The following is a 13,650-nucleotide window of genomic DNA, read 5'->3' as shown; positions in this document are numbered from 1 at the left end:
ATACCTCTTTCACCCATAGTGGTACCAATTGCACATACGTGTAACTATTAGCGATTATTTCGCAGTCCTAACTATATTAGTGAGTTCCTGACATGCAACGAGATCAAATGCAGCGCCAACGACCAATTGCTAGCTTTAGCTGACATGGCTTGCAGTTCATGAAGGCGCCGCAAGGAGAAAGCTGTATGGGTGAAAGCATCCTAGGACTGCTGGCTGGCTGGGTTGCTACTGCTGGTCGAGGCGAAATCTGTCCAGCTCACTCGTGCTGACAAGACAACGAACCGACACGTCGTCAGTTATTTAGCGTAACAATTTTAGCCCGCGATAGTCAGCTAACATGTTTGGTTGTGGACGAACAACGAAATAGAATGCAACCTTAGAGATTTAGCTCGATAAGAGTGTAGTCAATGTAGAGTTATTTTTTTATGTGTGTTGTGTTGGGACGAGCAGTTCGAGCTAACTGGAGCTAGCAATTTACATCTGGCTCGCTGAGGGAAAATATCCCAACAAGCCTCCAGGTTAACCTAGCAGCTAGGAAAGGCGAAACCCTATTAATATGGTCTGACATATGCGTGACGTCGTGCAGTAAAAGGCAGAGTAAACAGTCTTAGGGAAGTAAAAGTCGAGTCGGGAAATCATGGCGTCGTTGCTGTTTGATTCGACAACAAATGGAGAGGAGCAGTTCTGACTCGGCGCTGTCAACGAGCTTGCTGACGTGAGCTAGCCAGCTAGCTGCCTCGCTATCATGGCCAAAATAGAGAACGGCCGTCAATCAGTGGACACAAGGAGTATCCGAACTATCAGCAGCAGTCACATTGACGACGAAAGCTCCCTGGGATCGGACTCTGAGATCAACGGCTTCACCAGCGAAAGACAAACCGATAAATATGGGTTTATCGGTGGGGCACAGCAGTGTACGGAGGCGTCGTAAGTTTGTCTCAATTCCATAGAGATTCATAGACTGCATCTGTTTAACCTGCGCGTTCTTGCTAAGCTTAAAAGAAAGAAAAAGGACAAAAAGCTGTGGAAAAAAAATATAATAAATCCACCTGAGTTGAAAGTGGTTGCACTGTTAGAACAGGAAGTTATCCACGTTTTATGACTGTACTGGTGTTGTTGTTTGGGTGATTCTGCTCCGAGGCAGCTGCGTGGCACCCAGTGTTAAATGCCTCCTGCATGAGCGCGGAAAATTTATCAGCTCGATGCAAGAAAAACTAATTGGATCAGCTTCATGTTAAATAGTTCTTCCCTGTTGATCTCACATTGGTATAAAAACATTGCCAAGTATTCTGATAATTTTTACTGGACAAAAGTGACAGATGAGATGTTCTCCCCATTTTATTTATTTTTTGTCAGCATTTGAATGAACTTATTATAAGCATTTAAGGCAGATTACAACAGTTTATGTAAGAAGCCCTTGTTCCTCTTTTCCCTTTGAGACGTCGGATGACGTTACAAGCACAGAAAGAAGGGAGTCAAAGTTCTGCCAACCCCAAGCTGGCTGGGAAGCTTCCTGTGTGTTTCTGTATTTTGAGGATTGGCAGTCTTGGAGCCACGGTTCTGGTGCCCTGCTACGAGTGGGCCTCTTTTGGCTCTCAGTTTTATAAGTGGTCCCAAATCCAGGGTGTAACTTATGCACACTTGGAAGGGATCTAAAGGTTATTTATCACAGCGCAAAGTCTTCAGTGTTTCACAGATTCCTTCAACGTCTTTCTTTTAAAAAAAAACCTGAAGTGGGGGAGGTCAGAGTGGAAATAAATAAATAAACCTTTCTTTGAAGACATACAAAACCTGCAATTACAGGCATGTGCTGATGAGATAATAACATAGCGTCGTAAAGCGTCCTTATTCACATTGTAGGTTAGACTCGTCTGGATTTATTTTCCCCCTCGGAGAACATCATGTGCAGTCCCTCATTTTTTTTCATTTTTTCCCCCCCCCGTCCTTGTAAACGCTCTGAAGTTAAATTACATCAAAGGCAGCCAAATTCTAACTCAGGATAAACCAACTTTCCCTGTAAATGCCCTGGATCCAAACGTGTCTCCTTTTATAGCCCGCCCCGTCGTTCTCTCATGGAGCAAATCGCTAATAACTGTCTTTTAAAGTTTACACCGTGCGAGCGGTTATTTTTAGACCTTCTTTGCAGCAAAGGCGCGCGCGCTCTAATGGCTCTTTCCCATCTTTTCCGTGTCCTCAGAGCTCATGATGTGCCCAAAGACGTGCTCAGGCAAAGGGAGGTGAAGTGGCTGGACATGCTCGGCCACTGGGACAAATGGATGATCAAGAGATTCAATAAGGTGAGTTAGCTTCAAAAAAGCTAAACACAAACCACACGAATTGGGCGGGTTGTGTCTTTTTCCAGCCTCTCGGGCTAGAACAGTTCCTCTGTGCACCTTTTGAAAGCTGTTCTGCACACACACACACACACACACACACACACACACACACACACACACACACACACAATCAAACAAAATGAAGGGCGAGTGGCTGATTGCACAAGGACAAGACTTTCCCCGGAGGTGCCGCGCACGGCTGTGCTCGTCGAGCTGGTTTCTCTCAGCGTTTCTGACTCTCACTCCGTTCCATGAGTCAGCAGCAGGGCAGGACGTGACCCATCCCTCTGTCAGCCCGCGCACCATCTGACAACACATTGACGAGTCTCGGACTGAGGGTGGGGTGGCGCTGGCCTCAGATGAGACGGGCGCGCGTTAAAGGTGCCGCACGGCTCAACTGCCAGCGTAAATATTTTAAGTTTTTTTTTTTTTTCCTTCATAGTGAGGAGAACGCTCGAGAGGAAAAGAAGAAGCGCTTTTATTTTTAAACTGTCGAAACTCAAAGGTCGGCTGGTGAAGGTCTGCTGGTTTCTGATTAAAGTAAATCGCCCCATGTGAATGAAACCAGCCGTAGTAGAGCACCAGCTGTGTGTGTGTGTGTGTGTGTCCGCTTTAGCTAATCTGTGCAGTCATGTGTGCTGTGTGACTTGTACACTCATCCTGGAAGTTGTGTCTAAGGAATTCCTGCGCTGTTGGGATTCATTGAGGACACCTTATCTCCTGTCTAGCAAAATAAAAACCCAAACCAAACACCAAGGTCCTCTTTCTTTGCAAGGCAGAGCCCAGTCTCAGCTCTCTGTTACACTGTGTTTTCAAATCCCGCTGTACCTAAGCTGCAAGGCGCCTCCGGGGTCACAGTTTCAGGGAGGACGAGACGGGCGCTGCTGGTGTTGCATGTGTTGAGATAAGGCTAATTGGGCCATTTTTGGATATTTAGACAGAAACTGTCTGGTAAAGATATCTCCTCCCCCCCCCGTTCATTTATTGTGAGATTGTGGAGTAATGTGTTTAAATAATAATGCTTTTTTTTTTTTTTTTTTTTTAAACGTGTTCATTTTGAATTAACCCCTTTCTTTTGGTCGCATTCATTACATGTTAAAGTTCTGCATAATTTCAGCCATTTTCTTGTTTCTCGTGGCAGTAAAAATTCGGAAATTGATGGAATTCCTTTTTTTTTTCTTTTTTTTTTAAGAAAATAGAATGAACTTTGCAATTCATAAATCATTGTTTCCTATTTTCTTGCACTGGGCTTGGAAGCTGCTCTCGTGTGTAGTTTGAATACGTTAAATGTGATATTTGGGAGGAGCATGGGAGTGCAGGTTGTTTTTATAAAAAATGGTCTGTGTTTCACAGTAGTGGACCTTTTGACTCGCTTGTGTTAGAAAAGCTCAGGTTGCAGTGATGCCCTTAATACAGTAAAAATGGGTCACCAGTGTCATGCTTTGTTTATTTATCCCCGAGCGGACCGTACAGGACTCTCTCTTCTTTAAAAGAAAAAAAAAAAAAAGCAGATTTTTGAAATTGCTTTGTTGTAATAATCAGCCCTTTACGTGCCTCTTTTCTCCTGCGTGGCTCAGGTGAGGCTGCGGTGCCAGAAAGGAATCCCTCCTGCCCTCCGAGGCCGCGCATGGCTCTACCTCTCCGGAGGGAAGGTGAAGAAGGAGCAGAACAAAGGAAAGTTTCAGGTCAGAGAGACGTCTCTTTTGCTTCCTCCTCGCACTTTGCTACATGATGTATTCTAGGTGCTCACTTTCACTGCTCTTTACCTCCGAAACTGTATCCACTTGACTGGTATTACTTCCTTTTTTGAGCGGCAACACTTGCGGTAGCTGACTCCTAATGGGTTATTCAGAAGAGTTAAATATGGATGCCACTACTAACGATGATGATCAGGTTCATTTTTTAACTTTTGATTTTTGTATTTTAGATTTTAATTCACGTTTATGTACTAAACACTAATAGAAAAAAGTTTTCGAACAATCTAAGTTTTACTAAGTCCCAATCAGTGTCACTGAATATTTGTGTGGATTTGTTTTTGTGTGTGAGAAGGTTTGGCACACAGAGGCACACAAATTACTTTGTTGTTCATTGTTATAAAGACAAAAGAAGAAAAAGTACATTCTTGTGGTTCTTGTTCTCTGGGCGTGTTGCGATGGACGTCATGGTCATGCTGAAAAATCCAGTTGCGAGCCTGACGGAACGGTGCACGTGCGCGTAAATGTTGGCGCCTGCGATATGATAAATTGCACTTGGACACTAAAGACCGATTCTTAGCGCAGCACAGTACATCCCAGAAACTTTTTTTCCCCCACCACTGTAAGAAATCGCCCGCAGTTGCGAGTTCGATCCAGACGTTTCACTGCCCTCCCGCTGTGTCCACCAGGAGCTGGACAGCCAGGCCGGCGACCCCAAGTGGGTGGACGTGATCGAGAAGGACCTCCACCGACAGTTTCCTTTCCACGAGATGTTCGTGTCACGGGGAGGACACGGGTGAGCCGTTCACTTCAGTCTGGAAAATTATTGAACATGTTCAGAACAATAAAAGATAGGGATGTTAACAATTAATCGAACATTGATTAATTGTCGATTAAGACTTTGATCGATTAAATTAAATTAGTCGCAATTAATTGAACTTTTTTTTTTTTCATGTGTAGTTAGTATCATTATAACAGTGTATTGGCAGGAAAGAGCAATTTGCCTGTAGATACTGTGATGGGCATAATATACCTACAACAAAGGTACTTTTATACAGCTTTAAAATAAAATAATAAAAAAATAAATGTGACCCATTAGAAGTCAACTTAAAGCCAGAGGATAAATGTTGAGGGTGTTTTTACCGTTCTCTAATGTAAAAATGGGTCACATTGGACCCTCAACGTAATTTAAGGGTTAAACAATGTCTTCCTTACACATTTTTATTTTGGGAAATCTCTGTAAAAATCGCTGCTTATCAATTCATCGTGAATTGATCTATAAGGGTCAATCAGCTAGCGATTAATGAATGAATACATAATTTGCATCCCTAATAAAAAAAAGAATCGGGAACGTTACTGCTCGGTCTCATATGACGCCAGCCCTGGTGGCGTCGCATTTGCTGTTTTGACTTGTGCGACTGATGCAACGTTTTGACCTCCACCAGTCAGCAGGACCTGTTCCGTGTCCTCAAGGCCTACACTCTGTACCGGCCAGAGGAGGGATACTGTCAGGCCCAGGCTCCCATCGCCGCCGTGCTGCTCATGCACATGCCCGCAGAGGTAAACGCTCTCTCCTCCTCACGTGTACCCCACCCACCTCTTCATGCGAGCCCGCCCTGACCTTTCCTTGGTAATATTTGTCGCGCTGCGCAGCTTTTCTCGTTATTCTTGGGCTTTGTTTGCACCGCCATGTGTGGAATTGAGTTCCCCTGACGTATGTTACACTTCTGTTTAACACTATACGGTCAGACACGTCTATTTCCAGACTTGATGAAGACAGAATAAACAGATGATGCCGTCTGCAGTTAAACTTGAGGTTGAATTGAGACTTCATCTGTCCCACCCTGCTGCGTTTGTTTTAAGAGAGGAGCATTTTTCACCCAAATAGTTACATTGGTGGTCCTTAATGTAATAATAATATTTTAAGGAGACCCCTCCTGTTCTATACTCACGTTATAATGCAACATATGAATTTTTCCTTATGTGGACGTGACGCCTGGATGATGTGCTGTTGCACCTCAGCTGCAACAGCACAGAGAGGCTGCTGTCGCTGCTAAATGACTGCAAAGAGCAACACTTTACTGGCTGTGGGCCATGTCTATGTGGCATTACAGTGCATGTGCTTTGGCTTGAGCATCCACTCCTGAAACGTGCCCTGGTCAAGGAGATGTGTCCTGCTACAAAACAATCACTAGGCAAAGCAGCTGGACTTTTAGGGGGCCAAATGGGCTTCAGCACTCGAGCTGCACGATTGGATAAAATATATATTTTCTAAGGATTTTTTAATTTTATTTTTTCAAAAGAAATATTTATTGTATTTATCTGCAAAAGGAAACATGACGTAAATGTTTATGTCATGGCACTCGGTGCGAGACTTTCACATCAACTTTGGTCAACAAGGGAAACGTTCCTGTTTTTAGCTTAAAAGAAACATCTGACACTGAACATGAAAATAGTCAACTTCAGTCTCTTGTCTCCTCTCATTTAGACACAAGTATGATGGTGATGTAAGATGATGAGACTTGGGTATGCTTCTTAAAATCCTATCCACTGTTGTTAGCAAAATACGACGTGACGGTTGACAGTGACAAGACCGCAACAACCTTCGTCATATTGCACTTTTGCGGTGCCGACTTGTGGCGTCGCGCCTCTTGTTATTATGACTTCCATTGTCTTGTTTGAATCTCAAAAACCTGAACTGAAAAACGGAATGAGGAGCCTTTTGTTCGGACCAGCGCAGCGGCGTTGGAGGTTTTCGCTCTCACCGCTGTGGTGGGGCTTTCTTCTCCATTTACTTTCCTGTTTTCCCTCAGGTTTTTTTCCAGCGACTTTTACTACCTATTAAAGTGCTCCTCTTTAGTTTCGCATTATTCATAGCGCCACATTGCACTGAGTTCATTTTTATTTTTGAAGGTTATCATGCATGGAATATTGTTATCTTGTGTTGATGGAGAAAGTAGAAGCGCTTGTTTTAATGCAGCTGATGTCCCGACTGGAAATGTGACAGATTAGTCCTCATTTAAAATGAGATTGCGCAGGTGCGAGTCGAGATTGAGATTTCAAGATGATTAATCGCGCCGCCCCGTTGAGCACATGGGTTGCCACAGTGTGAACGCCCCCCTGAACTCGTAGCACGCAGCCAGGTCTTATACTGGAGGAAGTGGATGCTTGCGTTAATGCGTCACTCAGTTGCATTGTGGCGAGGGATGTTAACGATTAATTGATTAACGATTAATTGTCGATTAAGAATTTAATTTTCGCCGCTCATCAATTAATCGTTAATCGATCGACAAGGTCGATCAACTCACGATCAATGAATTAATCAATAATTTGCATCCCTAATTGTGGCACATAAATGATACAAAAAAAGAGCAGCAGGGACGCAGTGCCACGTTGACTGAGAAAATCCTTAACGATTCAGCCAGGCACCTCCATTCATTAAGTCTTGTTGATCAGAGTTGCATGAAGAAAGAATCGCAAGTTAGGACTTGCAAGTGCCAAATGTCAAGCAGTGACAGGATGTGGAAAACTCACACGCTGCCATGCTGCTGCTAATGTGTCAAGTTGTTCATTGTGCAGAACCGGGTCATCGGGTTTGAGATGTCATTCATGTCGTTCACTTCATGAGCTCACAGAAATGTACCGAGGATGAAGTGGTTCCTCTCTACTGTTTTGACCACGTCTCTGTGTGCGTTTCTGCAGGATGCCTTCTGGGGGCTGGTCCAGATCTGCGAGAAGTATCTCCCGGGCTACTACAGCCCCGGCCTGGTAAGAGCCTGTTGCACCGTGACATCACCCTGCACTGTAATCCAGGTCCAGCAGCCTTTCATGTGGATGACAGGCAAACTGGAATGCGCTGTTTGAGCTGCAGAATTGTGTGCGTGTGCGTGCGCGCGTGTGCGTGTGTGTGTGACAATGACTTGGACTTGAAACCAACAGGGTGTGGTGAGTCTTGTTACTCCATAATATAACAGACAGGGGATGTGGTGCTTTCCCAACAACACGGCTTAACTAGCGAGCATAATTCCATTTCCTGCTGGCTTTAACCTCATTGTTTGTTTTGTTTTTTTTAACTTTGTTTCAAATACAAACACTTGGTACATTGTCCTCTAACAATAACACAGTGTTATAGTCAGTACTGTCAACTTCATTTTCATATGCCCAATTAGGTGGCATGAGGGTAGACTGCACACAAAGCAAATTAAAAAAAAGAATCGGTGTGGGGGGGGCTTTAAATACAGTTTATTTGCAGCCTTTTTTTGGGCATATGCGTTCTTGTAAATGGCAGTGTTGCGTTCCCTTTTGGTAAACATGCGTCAGGCTTCAGCCGTGACCATATAGGGAACAATGACGTCGTTGTTTCCCGCTGACTCTCGCCTGCCGCTCTGCTTTTCAGGAAGCGATACAGCTGGATGGAGAGATCCTCTTCGCCCTCCTGCGACGCTTCTCACCCCAGGCCTACCGCCATCTGGAGAAGCACAAAATCGACCCCATCCTCTACATGACCGAGTGGTTCATGTGTGCCTTCTCCAGGACGCTGCCCTGGGCTTCCGTGCTGCGTGTCTGGGACATGTTCCTCTGTGACGGTAGCGTAGAGCTTCAGAGTTGAGCTTCCCAAATAAACCCCCATCACCCGCGTTTGGTGCCAACATCTGCCTCCGCTCTCTCTCTCCTCTGCGCCAGGAGTGAAGATTATCTTCCGTGTGGGTTTGGTGCTGCTGAAGTCCATGCTGGGAACCCGGGAGAAGTTGAAAGCGTGCCAGGGCCAGTATGAGACCATGGAGATTCTCAGAGCCATCGAGCCTCGATACATGCAGGAGGGCTTCCTGGTCCGAGAGGTAACAACATTTTACGATATTTGCGGGGGTGGAAGCATTTCCGTTGATGCTACAAATGCTTCAGCAAATATTCTAAATGAATTTGTGTGAGTACATTGGCCACAAATATGATATGTACCTTTGCGTCCAGTTATCGTGACTGGAATTTCTCTCTCTTCTCCAACATTGGCTTTTTCTCTTGCTCGGTTCATTCATTTTTCTCACCTGGCTGATTAGTTGGTTTTTAATTGAGGACACGAGCGTTCGCTCAAAACACGAAACGCACTGTCAGGCAGGCTGCATTGTCCTCCTTAGCAACACTATGTTTGTTCTTATATATATGAGAACTGTTTAAAATGGGCAGGAAAACCAAATTACTTTTATTGAACTGTGAGCATCTGCTTTTATGAATGTATTCATGGGCAGCATATTAAGCTTTGACCAAAATTTAAAAAAATCCAAAAAGCAGGCAAAATTTTACATGGTAGACCTAAAAAAAAACAACAACAACCACATTTTTCTCATAAATAACCATCATTGTTCACGTCAAATGAAATGTAGTAGCGTGTAACATTGCGTTCCTGGACTCCTAGTCCAGTTCACACGAGCATGGCGGCCCACCGGCAGGCCACTGGCAGTATATCTCCCTGATGTGGTGGGGTGTTGTCACTCACCAACAAAGGGCCGCTCAGTGAGGCACAGCAGACTGGAAGCTCAACGGAGCAGAGTGCTGGCTGCTCACTGTCCACTTCCTGTGCCAGGCTTTATGCCACTGTGTCTACAACAATGCCGCCTCTTGTCGTCTCCGCTCTGCCTGCACTCATCCACGCCAGTCTCCCCACTCTGACATTTAGCAGGTTCAAAGGTCAGGTCGTTAGCGTGCTAGCTGCACACTAGCTCTTCTCTCGCACCCACTCCCACACTCCTACAACCCATCGGGAACTCGGACTCATGACAGACCTTTAAATCGCTCCTTGAACTCACCTGCTCAAACTGGCCTTTGCCTTATCCTTTTTTTTTTCTGAATGTAAAGCGTCTTTGAGTGTCCAAAAAAAGCGCTATAAAAATTTGATGTATTCTTATTGGGACTGTCAAAGGATAAATCACGATTAATCGCAGAATCTTTATAGTTAACTGTGATTAATCGCGGTTTGAATTGCATGTGTAAAATTTCAGTTATTCTGCATTTCTAGGCAGTTTTAACCCCATAAAGTAAAGTATTTGGCCAGAGGGGCCGACTGCGGGTTAGCCAAAGGGACAAAAAGGCTCATGCCGGGTTCACACCGGACGCAGAAGCGCCGTGTGTGTGTGTGTGTGTGTGTGTGTGTGTGTGTTTCTTTTCAAGCTCTCTCGCATTCTGTTGAGACAGTGACAAATATAACGTACACAAACATGATCGCGTTTGTCAACCACGGAAAATTGCTTTTATTTTGAAACTTTACCGGCTTTAGTAGTATAGTGACACGTTTCAGTCCTGTGATGCGTCCTCTCCCTCTTCCCGCCCCCACCAGATCCTGGAGGTGCCGGTGACGTCGCGCGACGTGGAGCGGGAGCACCACTCGCAGCTGAAGCGCTGGAGGAAGAACCGCGGCGAGCTCAACTTCAAGTCGCCGCCGCGGATGCACGGCGCCCGCCTCATCCTGCTGGCCGAGCCGCCGCGGCGCCAGGACCTGGAGCAGAACCCCACCATCCTGCTGGAGATGCCCACCCCGCAGCTGAGGCGCGGCAAGGAGGAGAAGAAGAGCAGCAAGAAGAAGAAGAGCGTGAAGAAATCCAAGCCGCTGGATGAGATCCCCAACCCGTACTCCCTCCCCACCGACCCCAAGCTGCCGCCTCCGCCGACTGACCCGCCGGCGCCGCCGCCGACTGACCCGCCGCCGCCGCCTCCTCCGGTGGCGGGCGGCGATGCCCTGGAGGTGGCGCCTCAGACTGAGTCGGACTCGCCTCGCCAGCAGCAGGCGCTCCCCACGGAGGAGCCACCACCGCCTCCTCCTCCGGCCAAAGAATCTCCTCTGCAGCAGTCCCAGCAAAGCCTTAGCAGCACAGAGCACGACACCTACCTGTAGCTGCACCACCATCTGTGTGTGTGTGTGTGTGTGTGTGTGTGTGTGTGTGTGTGTGTGTGTGTGTGTGTGTGTGTGTGTGTGTGTGTGTGTGTGTGTGTGCGCACCTTTTTGCAGATGAAGCACCAGCATCCTGAAGCCTTTCCCAGGTCTCTCGTTCCAGCGTCCAACCTTCCTTCCACGACTTTTGCCTACAATGTCGCGTTGATCTACACTAAAGAGTCGTCAGCGCTTCGACAGCTGATGCTGCTTCATCCCAGCGCGATGATTTTACGACGCTCTCATTCTGGCGTTTCATGGAGATGTGTTACTGACTTACCGGGATCAAGTTTGTTTGTTTGTTTTTTTGTCGTCTTGATGTGTACGCGTGTCGTTTGAAGGGGGCAGTTCAATCCGAAACAACAATAGTGCCATTGATTATCAGGGACTGTGGTGAAGCTACTCAGGTGGGGAGGTGTCAGTCTTCAGAGCACCGAATCAACTTCCATCGCTCAATAGAGAAACACAGTAACGCTGAATCACTTCTGTCTTTCTGGACCGCGTGCCTGATTGTCTGCCGCAATTTAATAATCTGCAGCTCCTGTGTGTGAGCGGGCCCACGTGTCTCACCTTTCTCTGTGTTCCTTACAATTTTTGGGGGGATTGAATTGTCTCCTTTAAGAAATCTGTTATTCTCTTTTATTTTGTTAATTTCTTTTTCTCTGCGTGTGCGCTTGAAGTTTGGTGGAGAACATTTGTAGAACTGCTCGCCTGACCCACAGTTCTCCTCACACACTCTGCCTTTGCACGTTGGTCTGGTGTCTGAACCCCACAAGCACCAAGTCCTTTGATTGGTTGCGTCCACTGGCTCTTCCCACCCTTTAGTTGAGCTCCCACGCTAAAAGGCACCAGACTGATGGCTGCAGTGGTTGTGCCAGGCCAAATATCAAACAGACTTGTGCCATTCCACGTCTTCAGCTGTTACGCTTCATTGTGAGTGTCTCTCACTAGGGGGCAGCCTTTCCCGCCATGTACTTCATGTTACATTCCCCGTTAAACTGGGCACAATACCAGCAGTCTTGGGATTTCTTTCAACAAACGGCAGCAGAACTTGGGAGGTGTTGTTATTCTGAGATTGAACTCATTTTTTTTATTGTTCACTTGGGAAATGCAAATTTTTTTTTTGGTGTGCATTTCTTCTTGTTTTCTTTCTAACAGTTGTCTTCCATACGTATTCGCTGACATTCAGTCGCACCTCCGTGTGCCAAATGCAAGGGTTTTTTTTTCTTTCACAAAACGTTATTTATTGAAGGAAAGGTCAAGACGTAAAGGTTGTTGTGCCACTCACAGCCACGCTTTTTGTTTGTGTGTATGAAGTGAAGTGGCGTAACTTCAGTCCTCACCGTGCCAGGCACCTCCAGCTACTGCAGAACAGCCTCGTCATTCATGCAACTTTGACAGCAGCGAGGGGAAGACTGGACATTCCTCATCCTTTCACACATTCCTGTCTCGCTAAAATGAAAGTGTTTTTTTTTTTTTCCCCCGTCTGACATCTCAGACAGGGAGTGTTTGCCAATCGCACTGTGGTGCTCATTTTTACTTCTGTGTTAAAAAAAAAAAAAAATTTCAGTTGGAGCTTAAAAGGTCTTAATATTTTTGCTAGAATTCCCAAAGCAGATGTGCTCTGTCTCATTTTGAGACGATCTATTCTAGAACCACTACTTGTTACTACGTTCATCCTGTTCCTGCGGCCATCAGTGTATGCGATTTTGTGATATATTTTTTTCTTGGATGAGGGTTCATATCACAGCCAAGCGAATACGTTTTTAATATACGCAAACCTGAAGAATGGTAAAACTTTTGAAATATTAGACACATTTTTCTAAGTGTCCGAGTCCGTTTTCCAATTCTTTGTTTTTCACATCGATCGGAAAGTTTTTGACAAGCATAAGCACACATGCGTATAATGTGTTTGTGTAAATAACTTATATATATTGGGAAAAAAAGTGCATGTTTGGTCAGTTATGAAAAATATTTTCTTTTTCCCCAGCAATCACTTTTCTTTACGCAGTAGTCATTTGTATCTAGTATTTACAAGCAACACTTTTCTGCTTTAATTTAATGCTCAATTTGTAGATATAACCTGTATAATAACGTGTTTCTTTTTGTAATGGAATATATTTTTCCATCTCTAATGCTTTATTCGGTTGAGCATTTGCACAAGCTGTCGAGGGGACAAATCGGAATCCAGCTGTAACACTAGGAAAGGAGGATCATTTGGAGAGAAACTCGATGTGGCTCCTTAACTTAAAGACTGATGTTTCTTTTTGCCTTTCACATCAGGGTCTTAAAAGATGTTTGACATCCACAGCACAGTTTGTATCGTGGGTCGACATACAAAAAAAATAAAATAAATGTGTGTTTAATGCTGTCATAAAAAAAACTATTTTTGCTTGGTTTTCTTTCTTCTAAAAAAGAATTCAGACTTTGTCCAGATATGTGAACAACTTGAGGGTGTAGCAGATTGCTGCCACAAGATGGCGCAAGAGTCATCTTTTTTAGTACTGAGCCCAGTGAATGGGAAATATGGCCATATTCAGCGGTCACTTTCAGATATACGACATAGATATTACGGCAGAATTATTTTAAAATCAGATTAAATGTTATTCAAGGGTTTGGGTTGAATCAAAACACGTTGAGGTGTGATGCAATTTAAGAGAAAAGAACATTTTCAGGAAGTGTGCGGATTAAGGGGTTCGGG

At 45.1% G+C, this 13,650-nt stretch overlaps 1 protein-coding gene across 1 annotated transcript; it reads left to right on the top strand.

Annotated features, from left to right (window-relative positions):
* The first annotated feature begins 201 nt into the window (after nucleotides 1-201).
* Nucleotides 202-13,332, top strand: LOC142897053 (TBC1 domain family member 10A-like). The gene is made up of 9 exons (XM_076039083.1): nucleotides 202-927; nucleotides 2,198-2,297; nucleotides 3,914-4,021; nucleotides 4,720-4,826; nucleotides 5,476-5,590; nucleotides 7,733-7,798; nucleotides 8,427-8,616; nucleotides 8,714-8,868; nucleotides 10,359-13,332. Exons 1-9 carry the CDS (start codon nucleotides 746-748, stop codon nucleotides 10,911-10,913), a joined length of 1,578 nt encoding a protein of 525 aa, XP_075895198.1. The 5' UTR covers nucleotides 202-745; the 3' UTR covers nucleotides 10,914-13,332.
* The last annotated feature ends 318 nt before the right edge of the window (nucleotides 13,333-13,650 follow it).

Source organism: Nelusetta ayraudi, unplaced genomic scaffold (genome assembly GCF_046127955.1).
Source record: "Nelusetta ayraudi isolate G7.1 ecotype Tasmania unplaced genomic scaffold, CSIRO-AGI_Nayr_v1 ptg000058l, whole genome shotgun sequence".
Taxonomy (NCBI): domain Eukaryota; kingdom Metazoa; phylum Chordata; class Actinopteri; order Tetraodontiformes; family Monacanthidae; genus Nelusetta; species Nelusetta ayraudi.
This window is presented reverse-complemented; position numbering and strand designations above follow the sequence as displayed.